This window comes from Mustela lutreola, chromosome 12 (assembly GCF_030435805.1).
Source record: "Mustela lutreola isolate mMusLut2 chromosome 12, mMusLut2.pri, whole genome shotgun sequence".
NCBI classification, from domain to species: domain Eukaryota; kingdom Metazoa; phylum Chordata; class Mammalia; order Carnivora; family Mustelidae; genus Mustela; species Mustela lutreola.
The window spans coordinates 21,960,450-21,979,848 of record NC_081301.1 but is presented as its reverse complement, the minus strand read 5'-3'; the positions used below and the strand labels follow the sequence as shown (position 1 = coordinate 21,979,848).

The 19,399-nt window shown below is 40.6% G+C and overlaps 1 protein-coding gene across 6 annotated transcripts in view; it reads right to left on the bottom strand.

The window, feature by feature from the left end:
• LPAR1 (lysophosphatidic acid receptor 1) overlaps positions 1 to 19,399 on the bottom strand; it is a 200,209-nt gene that overhangs the window by 45,104 nt on the left and 135,706 nt on the right. For all 6 annotated transcript variants that reach the window (XM_059141420.1, XM_059141415.1, XM_059141418.1 and 3 more), the window contains one exon: positions 7,916 to 8,663. In XM_059141420.1, coding sequence (XP_058997403.1) covers positions 7,916 to 8,663 — 748 coding nt within the window. The remainder of the gene's footprint in view (positions 1 to 7,915; positions 8,664 to 19,399) is intronic.

The following is a 19,399-nucleotide window of genomic DNA, read 5'->3' as shown; positions in this document are numbered from 1 at the left end:
CAGCGATGAGGCCCCAGCTCAAGTAACCCTACCTGGATACACTGTCAAGCTGGGCCTGAATAGGGAACGGCAATAAGGTGTCATGACCCCAGTCTCTGGCTAGTCTTCCATTTACACCAAACGTGTCCTTCACTGTAGGTCCAAAGCAAACAGAACCGGTGCCCTTCACGGTAGCTGGGCTACCAGCTGTGCCCTAATAACAGCACGTCCATTTGAAGGAACTGAAGACCTTTTTTTTTTTTTTTTTTTTTTAAGATTTATTTATTTATTTGATGGGCAGGGCGGTGGGGAGAGGTGCAAGGGCAGGGAAGGGGCAGAGGGGGAGAGAGCGTTAAGCAGACTCCGTACTGAGCCCGGGGCCTGACATGAGGCTCGATCTCACTGCCCTGAGCTCACAACCTGAGCTGAAACCAAGAGTCAGACGGACACTTAACCGACTGCACCACCCAGACACCCCCGACGACCTTTTCTGATAGATACTGGCAGAGTGGCCTGTTCCGTTTCAGAAGCCCTTTTTTTTTTCTTTTTTTTTTTTCCCCAAAATTCATTTTAAGGGTTAATGCCATTTAATCTTCAGAGAGTTACCAAGTCAAAACTGCCACTACTTATGACGCTAACAGGACTTTGAGTACATCGAGCTGCGGCTCAAGAAGATGCAGACACCACTGCAGTTCAGACAAGAGCTCTGGAAAAGCAAGGGCCCGTCTGAACCAAAGGTACAGGCTGTAACTGGAGCCGAGAGCAGCTAAAACACAGTAGGACGTCTACACAGCGGCCCAGAAAGGAAGCACTATCTCAACCACCTAATCCACTGGCCGAGGTCTGCTGGCCTGTGGGTGTGGCAAAAGGACAGAAGGGCGAGGGTGCACGTGCTGACAAGACCTAATGGTAAGGAGGAGCTTTGCTACCTCTCGGGTTTTATATGAGCCGGACCCTGGCTGCCTTTGCTTCGTGTGCGCAGCATCCAGTGGTCCTCACCACTTGAGAAAGGTCCCACTATTAATTCTGAAACTGAGGTTCAGAGGGATTAAACCAAGCACTCACGGTTACGAAACCAGTAAGAGAGGAGTCAGAGCTCGAATTCTACACTCTGGCCTATCTTATTCCAAATCCCCTCGCTCAAGCCCTCAGCAACAGTGGATTCCTGGGGGTCACCACGCACCGTTCAAGGAATCATTACATCTCTTGGGACCTTTCCTGATAAGGACAAATGTCTGTGCAGCGCTCACAGGGGGACTGACAGGAGCCCCAGGAACACGAAGTCTGCATGAGGCCTAAAATAAGAAAGAGCTTCGTGTTCTGGCTGCTCCGTCCACACCTCAAAAGAAACTCTGTTAGGTTCGTGCGGTATTTTTGTTTTTTCTTTCGGTTTGAGAGTTGCTTCTGAGTAAAAATATTTGAATGGAGTTGGGCAACAAAAGGGTATAAAGAACTGGTATTTCAAAGTTGTTTTTGCTTTTGACCAGGGCCGTGGATTTGGGGTCTGGGCTGCCCTGTGGCGCTTCTGTAGGATGTCCCTCCTGACCACACCCAGGGTGCCAAGCCAGCCGTGTGGCTGGCCAGACAATCAGGGCTCTCATGAATATTCTCTTAGGTCCCACCTCAAAGAGGTCTTAACAGGGATGCCACAGGGACCTGAGGAGACTTAGGATGGCTCTAGTTCGTGTGCAGAGCAACAGGATGTGCAGCTGGTCACCGGCGGCCAGGGAATAAGAGCCTCTGGTACCCACTCCTTTCCTCTCGCAACAGGACCAACTGGGAAGCCTTCTCTTCCTGGCACAGAGCTCTCTATGGGGGCGGGGAGGGGGGTAAAGCAAAACAATTCATTTGAGATTATCCTGTATGAATGTGCCCCTCCCTCTAATGGGGCATAGACATCTAAAGCTAATTATTAAAGAAGTGGATGTGGAGAAAGATGACCATCCCTTGCTCTTATTCCATTTCTATTTCTGTGTTTTCTACTAGAGAATTCTGCATGGTTGACCCACGAGAGTTATGTCCTTATCGTTTTATTGACAGGGTGGTAAGCAGAACTGTAATCTTGGAAATCAAATTAGCCAACTTCCTCCTACAGATGAAAGTACAGAGAAATTAAGGCACAGACAAAGTAATTTGCCCAGAATCACCCAAATGGTTAACAGCAGAGTCAGGAAAGATCCCAGAGGCATCTACCTTGATGAATATTAACTGGGAAAACACACACACACATACACACTCCCCGTGGGTAAAACAAACTTGATAATAAACTAAGATAAATGAGAAATTCATACAACTGCTGTTATTAAAGCTGACAGGATGCTATAATGTATAAAAATTACCTGCTGTGCAAATAATTCAGTTCCCAAAGACTTTTGTCATAGTTTCATTACAGAGATTACTAGGTGGTTATAATAAGGCCAAATTCAAGGTGACCCTTTCTGTGGGTCCAGGTACCTTTATAGCCACAATGTTTACTCCCATCCTGGCAGTCTAGCCCCATAAATACATGCTGAAGTTCACAAGGAAGAAAATGATGGAAATTGTGGGTGGGACTGAACAACATGGAGACATACCTGGTAAGAACAGAACCTTTCTGGAAGTGAGCAAACCTGGATCTTGGCTTGGGCCACCAGAGAACTCAGATCTAAATTTCTCAATTAGCCCGGGAGCTTCAGTCTCTCTCTTTGTAGGATGAAGGAGCTGGACGGTGTAATTTTTTTTGTTTGTTTTTGTACTATTTGTAATTTATAAGGACTCTTTCAGCTCTAAAATTCAAATCTGGACAGATCCTTGCTTTAAAACAAAGCAGAAACAAAAAACAGAAGTTCTTCCTCACCATCTATACAATGGATCAAAACCAGAGTTGAAATCTGCATTTAAAAAGCCAAAAGAAAAAGTGGAAAGACCATAAACAAAAAGCAGAACCCAGAAGCAGAGTGACCACACACCCTGCATGGACTACACTTGGTTTAGGCCTGTTGCTCCTGAGTCCCAACCAATTAGTGCCTGTCTTCACTACCAAAGGCATCTCATTTGGATGATAAATTATATGGGAACCCCTACAGGGAACTGGTGTTATCAGGAACCCCTTACCACCTTTGATCACCTACAGCCAGACGCCTAAATGCCTTGGTGTATTATGGAGGCTTTGACTCTCCAGTCAAAACTCTCCAGCACACCCACCATATGCTAATCACACCTGATTCCTTCAGTGCCTGGAAGATAAGGAGCATTGCTCCTGCCACTGCTTTCCTTCTCTGCCTCCATCCTACAGAATGGCATTTCCTCCACAAGCATCAAGACCTCTGCTAGATTCAGTATAACTCTGTTTACTCTGTTCCCTCAGTATAAAACAGGCGAAATACGACTTTCCTTGTGTAAGGACCTATTTAGAAACTGTCCCTGCTCCCCTTCCCCCAGGGGATTTACAGGTAACACAGCCCAGATACAAAGGTGGGTCAGGCCAGGTGGAGACATCCGATCAGTGGGGGGCATGCATACTGTCTCCCTGGTTACCAAGGAGTATGGGCCCCGCCCTTTGGGAGCCCTTTTGGCGCCAATCCCAATCAAGGTGTAAGAGGCTGGTTCAAATGTCTACTAGGGTAAATTGTCTCAATTGGTCACCTAGCATCACTGTGGAGTTGCCTGTGTGTGTGTTACAATCTCATTGGCCACCTGTGCGTGGCCAGGCCTGACCATATGGCCTTTGCCCTTAAAAGCTAGACTGTGAAACAGAGAAGGGTTGCCCTCTCTTGTAAGAGGTGCGGCCCCGAACGTTCGGTTAGATTCTTGATGCTTGGCACGAAATAAAGTTTTGCTTGACCTTCGCTTTGTATCAGTCTCGCTCCTTTAATCACGGACCCATTATTGGGACATAACACCTTGGTAAGATTATATACGGCACGTGAAGACTGGTGCCAAGTATTGACCCTGGCACAGGGTATGCAGGTAAAAGGTAGTAATTTCATTTCAGTGATGATCATTTCCAACCAGAGCAGATCAAACTAGAAAAAAAACCATGACTCCTCCCTGCTCCCCAAAGAGGTAAGCCCCACCTGGATTTATTTTGCTTTTTTATGTCCCTTACTCTCTCCTGGGGAAGGATGCCAAGACCTCCATACAGTAAATATTCTTCTCCTTCCAAATCCTGCTTCTTTGCTTTCCTAATTATCACCAACACAAAGGTCAACACGAGGAATATGGCAAGAAAGGCAAGGACTTAACAACTCAAGATAGACTGTGTTCAAATAAGGAAGAACTTCTTGATGACCACTCTGATTCAACTAGGAACACACTCCAGAATTCTTGGCAAAATGTCAATAGGGAGAATTCAAGCCTGGGGAAGGGTTACATGGCTTTTTGCTTGGAACCGTGAATCCTTAAGTGAAATACACCTTGAGCAAAACACTCTCTCACAAATCAACAGTTGGTTCTTGGTGCTCCATCACCAAGCAGTGGAAACGGACTAACAAAATGACTGTCATGAGCATCTTTAGCAGAAGGAAGAGGAGTAAGGGAATGTTCCCTTCGAGATTTCTTCATCAGAGGAAACAAGGCACAGACAGCTAGGCAGTATCAACAGCAATGAATGGGATCACGATGTTTCCATTAAATAGCACAGAGCTGTTGGAACTTTATAACAAAATACAGCCTGTGCTGGTAGTTGTTTTTATTATAGAGGCAGGATCGCATGGAGGTAAAAACAAAAGACAGGAAAACCCCACATGGGCTCTGGAACCAGACTGCCTGAAATGTTTTCTAGCCTCTGTCCTTATCTAGCTGTGTGGCTCCCGGCAAGTTACCTCATCTCCCCATACCTCAGGTTTCACCTCTGGAAGGTGAAGATAAGAAATAGATAATGGCACCTATATTCTGTAGAGCTGTTTTTTTGTTTGATTTGGTTTTTTGGTAAATACTAATTCCTCAGGTAGAGAAGGGCTGGGCACATGATTAATGGTACATAAGTATTTGACAACGAAAAATATTAAGACTCAGTCCTCAAAAGTAGCATACATACAACCTTGTGCTGAAAAATTGCTACCGGTATTGCCATGATACATCTCAAAGATGTCTTTACTTTATGTTGACTCCTGGGAGTCTGACTTGTTGACGAACACATCTTTCGTTGATCATGGGAACTGAACAGGTCTGAAACCCAGAGGACATTCTGACATGGCAAAATGGAAACTGAAGGTTTCTAACAAAATTAATTAAACCTTAATCATCATCCCATAGTCACCTCCTAAGCTGTTGTATTTGATTGGAAGGCACCTAACGTGATAGAAGTGTACCTAGGTCTATCTTCTGCCACACAGCTCAATACACTGGTCTTAGCTTAGTGAATTCACCACGGCTCTCTCTGCTCCTCAGTTCTGAAGCCTTGATGGCTTTGCACCACGTTCATTCATTCATCAGTTACTTAATAAGCATCTACTTTGTGCCAGATACCATGACAGGTAATGTGGACCAAATGGACAACATGTCATAACAGTCCCTGCTGGCCATCACAAAGCTGACAATCTGGCAGAAAAAACAGATGTTAAAAACCAAATGTGCACCCACAAAGCCTGATGATCAATAAATGAATTTACAGTGGGAAGAGCTTCAAGTAGACTAGATTTGTTTCTATAAGAACAAGTCATGTCTTCCATCCAATCATTATGACTACACAGGATTCAGAAGAACACATTATACAAATTAGACATCACCTTGACAAACATCCAATTGTTGAGGATTGTGAATTCCCTAGGCTAAGCTTTCCAACCACCCATTCCCTCACCCCACCCATTCTTCCACTCATGCTGCTTTTCTAAAAAAGGCTATAGTCCATTTAGTTTCTCCTTCTCATATTACAATCACATACACATCTTGCTTCACCAAATTTTTTCACATATCACCCTGGTTGGAGTTTTCCATGTTCTAAAATTTCTTCCATCACACCCCTATAAAAAATGTTATTCATTCCAGAGATAGTTACACATATTCAATCTTCACAGAGGCTACTAGTTTAAACCTCAGAGGGCAACATTAATCCTGTTATTTTCATGTTTGGGGTTGGCACGGTGGTGAGGGAGAGGCACTCAGGGGCGGATCTACACCAAAGCTATTGCCCCATAAAGCCTCAAAATAATTCTCATCTAACCTGTAAAACGATCCAATGAAGCACAGAAGTTAATTTTATATGAATCATGAAAACTTACTACACACCAGAAGGTGCTACACATTATATAAAGGGCAAAATTAAAACAATAACTTGGCAGGTTCATAGTTCAAGTTCAGCAGTCAGTTTACTGGTGTTTCTGTGAACTATAAGCAGCACTCAAGATAGTAATAGAAAAAGTACACCCATATGAAAAGTTTCAACCAACATTCAGAACATCAGTAAATGAACAACTATTTCAGTAGACGTAGAAGTAAAACATCTCATGTTATTTCATTTCACACAAAAATAACAATCATGGTAAACTAAGACAGGGCTTCTGTTGTGTCAGCCATTTCAAGGTTTTGTTTTTATTCTTGGAGGTCTACCAGAGGACCACAAGCAGGATAATCAGGTATGAACTCCTGGATGCATTCGCCCTTACCCAAATGGATGGGACTGATGCATTAACAAGAATGTTAGCTTAGTTAGCCATAATTAGGGTTCCCTTCTCCAGTGGCTCAGATTAATATGAGTCCCAGAGTTTCCAAGGAGCCACACAATCCAAGTTACACTCATTCAACACTGCTCTACAAATTGATGCAATGAGCATTACAGGAACTTTCCAGTGAATTTCCACGGGAAAAGATGAAATGCTCAAGATGTTTAGATATTTTCAAATGGTGATCAAACATTAATCTGAATGTAGCCTGTGGAAGAAGTGTAATTCAAGAGGGTAATTATTTAAACAAATTTTCACTGGGTGAACTTCTATTTTTTATTTAAAAAAAAAAAAAAAAAGGTTTATTATTTGAGAAAAAGAGTGGGGGGGATGCAGAGAGGGAGAGACTGTCCCAAACAGACTCCACACTGAGCATATAGCCCAATGCAGGGTTCGATCTCACCACCCCGAAATGATGACCCAAACTGAAACCAAAGGTCAGATGTTTAACCTACTGCACCACCCAGGCACCCCTCACTGGGTGAACTTTTAAAACAGGTACTCTAAGCTCAAAAAGAAATGTTCTCTGTTTTTCTTCTTGGGTACGTGGCCAGGAGTCAGCACAGGGTCTGGAACATATGATGTACTCAGAAGTATTTTCTGAGTATGTAAATGAATAAATATATTCCCCTGATCCTTCCCATGCATTTACATCTAAGAAAAACAACAGTGAAACGCAGAAGTTACCGGAGTGTATGGAAAATAAAATCTTCCTCTTCACTTTGAAATATGAATTTTCCGCCACTAAAAACAGAAACTTAATGAAAACATAAGTTTCCATTAAGATGGTCAACAGAGTGCTATTTTGTGCAGCAGATCTATACAAAACCTTAGCATGTTTACCGCCATATTTGTAATTACAACTACAGAATGTGGAAGATAACTTATTTAGAAAGAGTCTCAGAAAAACAACTATATATGAAAGCATATTCATATTATAAAAAAGCAACTTACTTTCTGAAAATCTGTAATAAAGAGACCACAAGGCAAAAAATAACATGATTTGGGCTATAAGGAAACCCTTTGAAAGCTGTTATTTTCAATACTTGATAGCTAAATTCATTATGACCTCTTTTACATTGTATTACTTACAGCGCATCACTGAGACATTTCCCCAAAACCAATTCTGCAACTGTAGAAAGAGCTGTGTGCTGACTTCATCCTAGACATTTGCTATAAAGTGCCTCATCCCCCTTTTAATTCCTGTATGTTCATTTGCCTACCACTATAAATACGGTTTTATATAAAGACAATAATATTCTATAAAATAAGTTAACGGTCAAGACAAAACTTACCAAGCACAATGACCACCGTCTTCAGAAGACTCATCATGGTATCCCGATTCCGCCGGGGTCCAGAACTATGCCGAGACATTCTCATAGTCCTCTGGCGAACATAGCCAAAGATATGCGCATAGAGAACCACCATGACGACAAAGGTCACCAAGTTGAAAATGGCCCAGAAGACTAAGTAAGAGTCACTGTAGAGGGGTGCCATGTTGGAACAATTTTCGATATCACAGATGCAGTTCCAGCCCACACTGGGTATAGCGCCCATGACAATGGCCATAGTCCAGATGACCACAATCACCACCACCACCCGCCGATTGCTCATCCGGGTGTGGAGCTGCATGCGGAAAACCGTAATGTGCCTCTCGATTGCAATAGCCAGTAAGTTGGCCACAGATGCTGTCAGGCTGGTGTCAATGAGGCCCTGGCGGAGGAGCCACGTGCTGACAGTCAGTCTCCGAGTGTTGGGTCCTGTGTTGAACATTAGGTAGAAATAAGCCAACCCAGCAAAGAAGTCTGCAGCAGCCAGATTGGCCATTAGGTAATAAATAGGAAAATGGAAGCGGCGGTTGACATAGATTGCTACCATGACCAGTAGGTTGGCCAACATGATGAAGATACAGACAGTGATTCCAAGTCCCATCACCAGCTTGCTGACCGTGTTCCATTCTGTGGCGAGATACTTTCCACTCCGGTTATAAAAGAAGGCAATGGACTCATTGTAGAAGCACTGTGGTTCATTCATGGCTGTGAACTAAAAGAGAAAGGAAGATGAAAAAGAATGAAGAAACCACAGATCCAAATTTAAAGATGTAAAGTATGGTAAATGTGGCAAAAAGAAAAAAAAAAAAGAAAGAAAGAAAGAAAGAAAGAGAAAACCTACACACACACATATACAAAGGCAAAGAATCTGAAAATCTGATCCTGCATAACATTCTATTATTATGCTGAAAACCCAAGGCTCTTCAGTGTCTTAGTGTCCTCAAGATTAAAGACAGCTGGAATTGAATAAATGACAAGGTCTATGCTTAGTGGTTGCAGGTCATTGAAGTCTACTAGAAAAGCCACATGGCCCAGAAATCTTGCTTAAAATACATGAGACAGATGAAAATTGAGCAGAGATTGCAACTGGAGTATTTACCGTCGTAAAACCTACACTGACCTGTTATTTAGGCAATCTGTAAACACAGTTGGTTTATAGAGAGGGTATTATTGCTCCATTATTCTGCATTTCTGTTCTCACATAGTATGTTCGATCTGTGACAAACACTTTGTAATGCAAGTCCCCTCAAGGCCCATCAGTACCAACATTTCAGAGAGGTCACCATGCATCAAAGCTGCTCTGCCCAAAGCCAGCATTTGCTGTTCGACATTCCTGTGGTCAACACTGTCTACCCCCATGACTCCTTATCCCCAGAATAGCATTTGTCGACCAATCTATGACGTTGGAGAACTTTTTTTCTCTTTGGAGGACATAAAAAATATGTTACCTAATGTAACCTCCAATGTAATCCAAACTGTAGTTGACACTTTGACGCTGCTCTACAAAAAGTGAAGTGTCTTTCAGGTTTTTCCAAAATGTGAAGTAAGGACGTTTTATTATGTGTTCTTATTTTTCAGCAATTAGAATACACTCATTTATTAATTATCCTCACTTGAATCCAAAGGGGACTGAGCAAGTTTATAACATAATATAGGTAGTCAATAAAATGATTAAAATTAGAAAATAAAGAGTAACATAAAATAGAAATGTGAAAATTACACATCAAGTACAATAGAGATTTTCCTGAAGCCTTGAGTTTGTCTGAGACTCCTAGAATCAGAAATTATTTAAAGACAGGTCACATCCTAACTTTTTATGCTCAACCAATGACTTAGCAAATATGACAGTTTTAACCACTATTTTTTATCCAATGTTATACTGAATATCCATAGGGTGTGCATAAATTTTAATAAACACTGTGCGAAATGCTTATTAAATGGTTACTATTCTGACTTGTCCAGACATTTAGTCTCTCCTCATTTAGACTGTAAGACCTTTTAGATCATGTTTCTATCATTACCCTTACCATGTGTATCATTATTTATCAGCTGTTTGATAAGGAGATCTCATTAAGCTGTCTCTTAAGGAGATCAGGGCCCAAGAAATGAGTGAAGACCTTGTCTTACACACCCTGGTAATTTTGTTTACTTTCCAAAAAGTCTCATTCATTCGAGATCTGAGAACCTGGTTTGTCATGTCCCACTCTACCCCAAATCTTGCCAGTCCTCTGGTTATTTCATCTAATTTTCTTGCCTTTCAGTTTCTTGACCCCAACCCTAATAACCTTCTATTTCATTATAATTCATAATTCATATAATTTCAGCTGCCCACTCCCATGGTCACACCCTGAACTTTGTAACCACTCGGAACTATCTCCCTCTGGAAATAAATTTTACACTTTAATTACTCACCACACCTGTCATTTTTCCAATTTTCTCATTTGATGCCCAATACATCAATTCTTTGAAGTCATCTATTTCCTTACGCATCCTACCTTCCCCACGGGATACTCTCGCTATTTTCTCCCTTTCCCTATACAGCTTAGATTTCATAGTATCCATTTCAACCTCTTTATTGCTAAGACAGAAATACATTCTCTCCTTGAAGATTCTGAGGTCAGATCCTTCAAAACTCAATTATTTTTTTTCTGGTTTTAAGAACAGTTACACAGTAGATAATCCTCAGACAATAAAATATCCCCCAACAAAATTTGAAGCCTCATTCCATAATCATACACATTATTTTCTATAGCAAAATATATTAACATATACATTAAATTAGATAAATAAGTTATAAATAACCTCACATAAATTCATTCTGAGGTTTTGCCACTAAGTGAATTATGAAAAAGTCTTCAGTTTTCAGACCTTGACTATTGTAACTTCAGATAAGGAAGAAGAGACCTTTCTCCTTTAGCTTACTTGCCTCACTGCCCTTCCGCGATCAGTCTCTTGAAATAACACCAGTCTTGGCTGAATGCAACTGGATGTCATTTCCACATCTGTACCAAGGCTTCTAAGAAACGTTCAAGAAAACGGACATATCTGGCAGATTGTTTCTGATCTAAATTCATGACATCTAACCTCAATGGAGACTTCAGGAGCACAAGGGGTTTGATTTTCCCATCATTCTCCCTCTTCTCCACAGTGGCTAACTGAAGCTTACCTACTGTTGTTCTCTTTGATGAAAAACAAAATCACCTATTCAAGAATCCATCCTTTCTTCCTCTTCCGTTACAATGGAAGGGGTCTACCTTCCATCCAAGTGTTGTGAACTCCTACACCTGACCTCCAGCCTCAACCCAAACGGCTAATGACTTCCAGCCCTCTTCTTTAGCTCTAGGTAATGGGATGTGCTCTCCCTCATCTCTGCTTCTCAGAACAGTGGTTTTCTCTAACAAGATCACTTGGAGGGTTTCTAAAACATGGATTGCTGGCCAGATCTTGAAAATTACTGATTCGGCAGATATAAAGTTGTTCCCCAGGTGATGAGACTGATGCTGCCGGTTCAGAGACCACACTTTGACTCCCACTGGCCTAGAACAATCATCCCCCAGTTTTCACCTGGCTCCCTTGCTCTCATTCTTCATGCAGAAAGGAAACCGTCAGTTTCCCTAGACATTCCCAAGTCTAGGCAAGGTGTTTTCTGCTACAGCTCTCTGCATTTATCCCACAATAACACTCAGCACACTGTATAATAATTGCTCAATTAACACTTCCTCATAATAGGCCATAAACCCTATAAGAGCAGAAATCTTTTCTTGTTCATTGTTGTACAGCATTCAACTGTTAGATTAGATGCTAACTATATGTTGGTTGCATTAATAAATTCCAGAAATGTTTACAAGCTTCCTTTCTGCAAAGGACATATAATACACAAAAAAATAAATTCTAACTAGAAATGCAAAACTCTCTCTTCCCTTTAGCCCCTATAACCGTTTACTTTCTCTGGACAAATCCATTTTTTTTTTTTTTGACAAATCCATTTTTAAATCAAACACCAAGCACACAGTATTTCACAGTGTTCCAACTTTGTAAACACCAGACCACATTTAATGACATAACTTACATGACTGTTTGAACCCCAGTTTTATCATCTGTGAAATAAGAAAACTGAGCTAAATTATTATTATCTGTATCAAGAGAATTCTGAATAAGAACTTTACATTTCATAAAAATTGCAAGCTAAATATTAAGACAGCACAAAATATGCCTGGAGTGGAAATAGTAAGGATAGAATATACCTGAGAAAAAGAGGGAATGTCAGCTGAATTGAGGGTAACAGGACTGAACTGAAAGAAGAATGAAATCTCCTCTCTTTTCATCTGCAAAAAGGAGGTCTGGAGTATAAGTGAAGGTGACCCCGACAAAGCCACCAACGGGGTAGAGTCAACCAGCTTTCTTACTTCTTGAGGACTCAAGGGATTTAGGCAGAAACCCAAATCAAGCTCAGGGAGAATCTAACTCAACTATGATTGGACTATAATACACTCAAGCAGTCATGCTTATAACAGTACAGCAAACAGAAAAAAAAAATTAAATACAGTAAGACAAAAATGCAACCTCAGAGGAGAGGACCATTCTGAAGAATAGAAAATACCCACCTTGAGCAGATTTACTGGTGGAGGAGGAAAGGTTAAAAGAAAAAGATTAAGTTATAGGACATTACTGATTTGTATTCTCAAAGTACTTTGTTAGGGTACTAGCACTGAAAAGAGCACAAGCCATGGTGAACACACAAAAAAAACCAAACAAAAAAACCAGTAAAAACTACATGGAGATTGTAGTTTCCTACTGCTACTGTAACAAATCACCACACAGCTTAAATACAAATTGATTACTTTGTAATCCTGGAGGTCAGAATTCCAAAGTGGGTCTCTCACTGGGCGAAAATCAAGGTGTTAGCAGAGCTGTGTTCCTTTCCAAAGGTTGTACAGTGACTTTTTCTTGTCTTTTCCAATTTCTAGAGACTGTCCACATACTTTGGTTCTTGGCCCCCCCTTCCCTGAAAGCCAGCAACAGCCAATCAAGTCTTCCTCACACTGTATCATTCTAATGCCTACCCTTCCCATCCACTCCCCCTTTCCACATTTAGGGACCCTTGTGCTTACACTTAGACTACCCAGATAACCTAGGATCATCTCCCCATATCGAAATCCTTAACTGAATCACATCTTGTCCAATAAAGTAGAATATTTACAGGTTCCAGAGGTTAAGTAATGGACATCTTTGAAAACCACTATTGTGCCCACCAAAGATGAAAAACAACTTCTGAATTAAAATCAGCAATTCAAACAATGAAACAAAGTTGAAAATTCCAGAAAACATGAAATGGCAAGTTGAAGACATATTGAAGAAATTCACTCAGCACTCAGAAGATCAGAGATGATAAGAGTCAAAGGAAAGGAGGCATATAGAGGGAAACATCTAGTTACTATGAATCCGAGAAAGATCAGGACAAAGCTGAGTAAGATAGCTTGAAACATAAGTTACTGCTTAAGAAGAAAGACCTCAGATTACTGGTTTGCGTTTGTGTAAATTACAAAACAGAGTTAATTAAAAGCAACCAGAATTTAGATATAACTTGGTTAGATTTTGCAATTTCAAGGGTAAGGATAAAAATTCTTTATGTATAAAAAGAAAAAACAAAAAAATAAACAAAAAGCTAACAAATCAAATACCTAGAGAAAGAGAGACAAAATAGGGTATTGCCAAGCTACTGCGACAGAAGAATTCCAAAGGACAGAACACAAGCAAACTAAATCTCCATTAAATAGAGAAAATGAGGTCCATAAATCCCACAACCAACTATACTGATGTTCCCACATGAGGATATTATACAACAGTTTCAGAAATGTGGCAGGTCACAAAGAACATCCTCTACATTTCCTGCCTAAAAAACACAACAGAGCAAAAGCAGTGGCAGCAAGCATGGAAAGCCCCGGGAACACAGGTGCCTAAGTCACTGCTCTCCATGTGGTTCTAAAACTTAAAGCAAATATCAAAAGTAATGCTTGACAGTGTACTTATAAAAATAACTTAATCTGGAATTAGAATCACTTTATCAAGAAGAGCCTGGACTACAATGCACTGAAATGAAGGAGAAGTATATAAACGTTCATTTTCTCTTCTTTCTCAAGAATCAAGACGTGCTATTTCAATCATAACAGTAATTTTCAAAAACGTTAAAAAACCACCTCATTGAATTATTATCATATCATTCGTAAAAAATCTAGGGAAAACAAAAACATGATCAGATGGAACTCAACACTTTTATAAAGCTTACTGTGCTAGGGGCGCCTGGGTGGCTCAGTGGGTTAAAGCCTCTGCTGCCTTCAGCTCAGGTCATGATCCCAGGGTCCTGGGATTGAGCCCCGTATTGGGCACACTGCTCAGTGGGGAGCCTGCTTCCCCCTCTCTCTCTGCCTGCCTCTCTGCCTACTTGTGATCTCTTTCTGTCAAATAAGTTAAAAAAAAAAAAAAAGATTTTTTTTTTTTTTAAGATTTTATTCATTCATTTGACAGAAAGAGAGAGAGATCACAAGTAGGCAGAGATGCAAGCAGAGAGAGGGGGAAGCAGGCTCACTGCTGAGCAGAGAGCCCGATGCGGGGCTCGATCCCAGGACCCCAAGATCATGACCTGAGCCAAAGGCAGAAGCTTAACCCACTGAGCCACCCAGGTGCCCCAATAAACAAAAATCTTTAAAAAAAAAAAAAAAAGTTTATTGTGCTAAATCCAAATCACAAGTCAGAAATTTCTCTGTAATCAGAGAAGTTGCAGAATTCTGCATTGCCCAAGGAACAAAGATGTAAATAAAACAGGATTATTTTATTCCGAAAAAATTGTCCTTGATGCTAAAAAGAGAAGTCCCCATTCATGCCCTTTTCACATCCACCAATTACATCTCAGGCTGATGGAGTGGAGGGAGGCCTCTTGGCTGCCCTGCACAGCAGATGTTCCCAATCTGAGACGTTTACCTCACCCTATCATGTGATCTCGAAAGAAGTCATAACAATTCCATCAAGCCTGAACGCTAAGGAGCCACATACGGTGTTCATCTTCATTATGCACCTCACTGACTTGTCTGCACACTCACAGACATTTAGAGAATGCCAGCTAGGGGTGGGGCACTGCACGGCACTAGGGCTTACAGGGGTACCAAAATGATCCCCCTGGTGCCTGCTGCACATCCCCTCACAGTCCACACAATGTGATTTTTTAAGACAATAATGTAGTCATTTCCACCTGTAGCCAGGTGGAAAAGAGAACATGTGGCACAAGCTCTCAGACTGCTAATTAACCTTTTGTGATTTAGTAACTATTTAGATAAAAAGTGTGTATGCAACTGACATTCTAAAAGGGAGATTTCACTCTACACTGGATAAAGGACCAGTCGTAAGATATAAATCAAGCTTAGTTTCCCATTTCTGCTAAAGTAAAACAATGGAGTGAATGCTTCTCGCTGATTCTGATGCTGGGGAGAGCTAACTCGTCTTCAGTAAGCCCCATAACTGCCCAGACTGGTGATTCTCTTATTTACAAAGCAAGGTATGAAGGCTAAGTCCCCTAAATTCAAGTTCCTCAATCTAAAATAATCAGGTCTTCTACACATTTCTTCCCCCTTCCAAAAAAAGAAAAAGAAAGAAAGAAAGAAAGAAAGAAAGAAAGAAAGAAAGAAAGAAAGAAAGAGGGAGGAAGAATCAGAAAAGAGCACAGAATTAGATGCCATCTTTATGAAGAAAAATAATTCTTACCCCATTTAGAGCCTCAACTTAGAAACCAAGAAGTGAAAGGATCTGCCACTAGAACTAGAAAATGGGCCACAAAACAATGCTGATAGAAACAAAAAATGTTTGAAAGCTATAATTTGGTGGCGGGGGGCAGGGGGCAGATGGTGAGGGAGATAATCTCAAGCAGGTTCCACGTTCAGAGCAGAGCCCTACGTGACCCTGAGATCATGACCTGAGCCTAAATCATGAGCCAGATGCTTAACTGACTGAATCACCCCTGTACTCCTGAAAGCTAGAATTATTACCAAAGGTACAGAATAGATCTGTTACAGCCCCTTGCAAGGGGCAGAGATAAAGTGGGGAACATTATACTCATCAAATATCCTACAAGAAAATGCTGAGTTGGTCCTAAGAGGAAGGAATTTTTTTAAAAAAAATTACTAAAAGGATTCAGAGGTTATGGAGAAAATATAATACTCTTTTCAATTCATTATTGAGTTAAAAGGGAACCACAAGCCAAGGTGACAGACAGCCCCGGCAGCACACCGTCAGATTACAGAGACAGGGCATTAAATATTACTGGGGGAAAAAAGGAGCCCTGAGCCTTGACAGAGGCAGTGAGCTAAAACTAAGAACAATCACTAAGCTAGAAGGCTTGAAGATCCCTTATCAGTAAAAGAGTGCAGGGGTGTGTGTGTGTGTGTGTGTGTGTGTGTGTGTGTGTAATCTACCCACTTGCACTAGGGAAAACAAGGAAGTCTGTCTGTCTCAGTTTAGGCTCCAGGCTAGGAAACAGATAAAAAGTCTCCCTTCTGAGTCATGACCCCAAGCCTATAAATCACATATAGTTGTGATCTGAAGTTAACTACCTGCCAAGTCTTGTGAAGTCACAGGACAATGACCATAAACCATGGTCCTGGGTGTGCGATATCCTCACCCCCTTCCTCCTGCTGCACACTTGCCTGGCACTAGCAAGCAGCGAACCTCTCCGGAAGACCAGACCTGAGGGCAGCCCCAAACCAAAGACAAACTCATCACCAAAAGAATAAGGACACACGAGGGATACCACATGTGAGAACCAACAGAACAGTCCACAGCAGGATTAGCCCCAAGCATAGCAGATTAAAGATTATCAGAATATCAGATTTAACATGCATACCTGACATCTAGTCTAAAGGTGATCTCCTTCCCCTGATGCAAGCTTTCCTTCCAATGCCTCTGCTTCCCAGCCTGTGTGTTACTGCCACTCAGCATTCTATTTCCATTTGTTTTTAAACCTACCTAAAATTACTTGATATTACTGTTTTTTTTTTTTTTAAGATTTATTTTAGAGAGAGAGCACACAGGCAGGGGGAGGGGAGGGAAGAGGAGAGATAGTCCCAAGCAGACTCCATGCTGACTGTGGAGCCCAATATGGGGTTCCATCTCATGACCCCAAGACCATGACCTGAGCTGAAACCAAGAGTCGATGCTTAACTGACTAAGCCACCCAGGCACCCCTCCTGTTTTGGTTCTATATTTTCAAACTCTACTTGGCTATCTTTGTATGAAGCCAGCATAACTGTTACAAGAACAAACAAGGAAACTAAGAGCAAAAGAAATTATTAGTCAATATTTTTTTGAAATATAAATAAGAGCTTCTAAATACATTATATATTCCTAATGTATATTAGACATTTATGCATTTACATATTATAGTGATATTAGAACATATATATAATTATATATCATACATAATATACAAATATAATTTTATAATTCAAGAATAAATAGGGTTTAATCCAGAATGCAAAGATGATCTAACATTTAAGTGTCTAATAATACAATTTACCACACAAATTCAAGGAAAGGAAAAAAGCCAATGATTATCTCAACAGACATGAGAAGAATATATTTGGCAAACTGTAGTGTCCTTTCATGATAATATGGCAATGTAAAATTAGAAGGGAGCTTCTTTAGCTTGGTAAGAGATCTATGGCAATTGTCAGTGTTGATGGAAGTATTCCCTTTAAAAACAGAAATGAGGGGCACCTGGGTGGCTCAGTGGGTTAAAGCATCTGCCTTCGGCTCAGGTCATGATCCCAGGGTCCTGGAACGGAGCCCCGCATCAGGCTCTCTGCTCAGCAGGGAGCCTGCTTCCCTTCCTCTCTCTCTGCCTGCCTCTCTGCCTACTTGTGATCTCTCTCTCTGTCAAATAAATAAATTCTTAAAATAAATAAATTAATTAATAAATTAATAAAAACAGAAATGAAACAAATTACCAAATACTTTTTTAGCATGTATTGGTGGTCATAGCCAAAGAACAAAAAACAAACAGACTTGGAAAAGAAAAACTTATTGTTTTTCACAAATGAGATAATCAGTTACATAGAAAATGCAAAGATGACTGTATGAATAGGGCTTAGCCAATTTGTTAGATTAAACATCAAGTCACATGAATCAGCTGTGTTCCTACACACACCAGAAAAAGTATTTTTTTCATTATTTCAAGAACTCATTTACAAGAACAAAATCTCTAATGTACCTAAGAATAAGTCTAAATATTCAAAACTTACAAGTAAACCTAAACAGAGAAAATATTTTATGGCTAGAGAAAGATTTTAAGATGTCAATATTCCCACTATTAATATATTAATTCAGTGCAATAAAATGAAAAATCCCAAAGGGTTCATCATGGTGCTTGACAGTTTCCCTGAACATTGACTTGGAGGTATACAAGAATCAGAATACCCAGGTAACTTGGAAGACAAGTTGTCCTATAAGATGCACCACATTTTTAAAGTCATAGTAGTTAAGACATTGTCACAGAAAATCATGAATGGCCCAATGGAATAGCGAGCCAGAAATTTCATAAGAGACATGCTTTACCCATCAATGGAGAAAATGATGTAACTGTTCCTCTATATGAAAAAATTAAATAAATTGATTATGCCACACACAGAGAAATCAATTTCAGGTAATATAGAGACATGTGTGAAAAATAATAAATCTCTAAAACTTTTAGAAGAAACTAAGACATATGTTTATAACCCATAATCAGATTTTTCCAAACAAGGCCAAAACATTGACAAAATATGACTAATTAGAAACCCGAGACTTCTATGCTGCAAAGAACTTATAATTAGCAAAAAGAAAAGCCGAAGACTAGAAGAAATTCTGGCAATGTGCACAAAAAAGACTTACAGTGAAATGCAAAAAGCAAACAATCCAATAATAGAACAGGCAGAGCTAAGAAGAGGTAATTCACAGAAGATGAAACCTTAATGGCCAATAATCACATGAAAAGGCAATCAGGAAAAGGAATCAGAAAAAGTTAAATACAAAGTGCAGTCAGATGCAACTTAGGTCCATCAGGCTGGCAAAAATTAACATGTGTGAAAACATCAGGAGTTGTCAATGGGAGTAAAATTTAGTACAACTGCTTTGAAAAAATGGCAGGAGCCACTCAAATTGGACATGTTCCTACATGTGACTGAGAGATTCTAATCCTAGAAAAAACTCACACATGTGCCTAAGGAGGCATGCGCACGACTTTTCATTGTTACTCTCTTCTTTAACATTGAAATATCAGGGTGCCTGGGTGGCTTAGTGGGTTAAGCGTCTGCCTTCAGCTCAAGTCATGATCCCAGGGTCCCGGGATTGAGCCACACATCAGGCTCCCTGCTCAACGGGAAGCCTGCTTCTCCCTCTCCCTGCCCCTGGCTTGTGTTTCCTCTC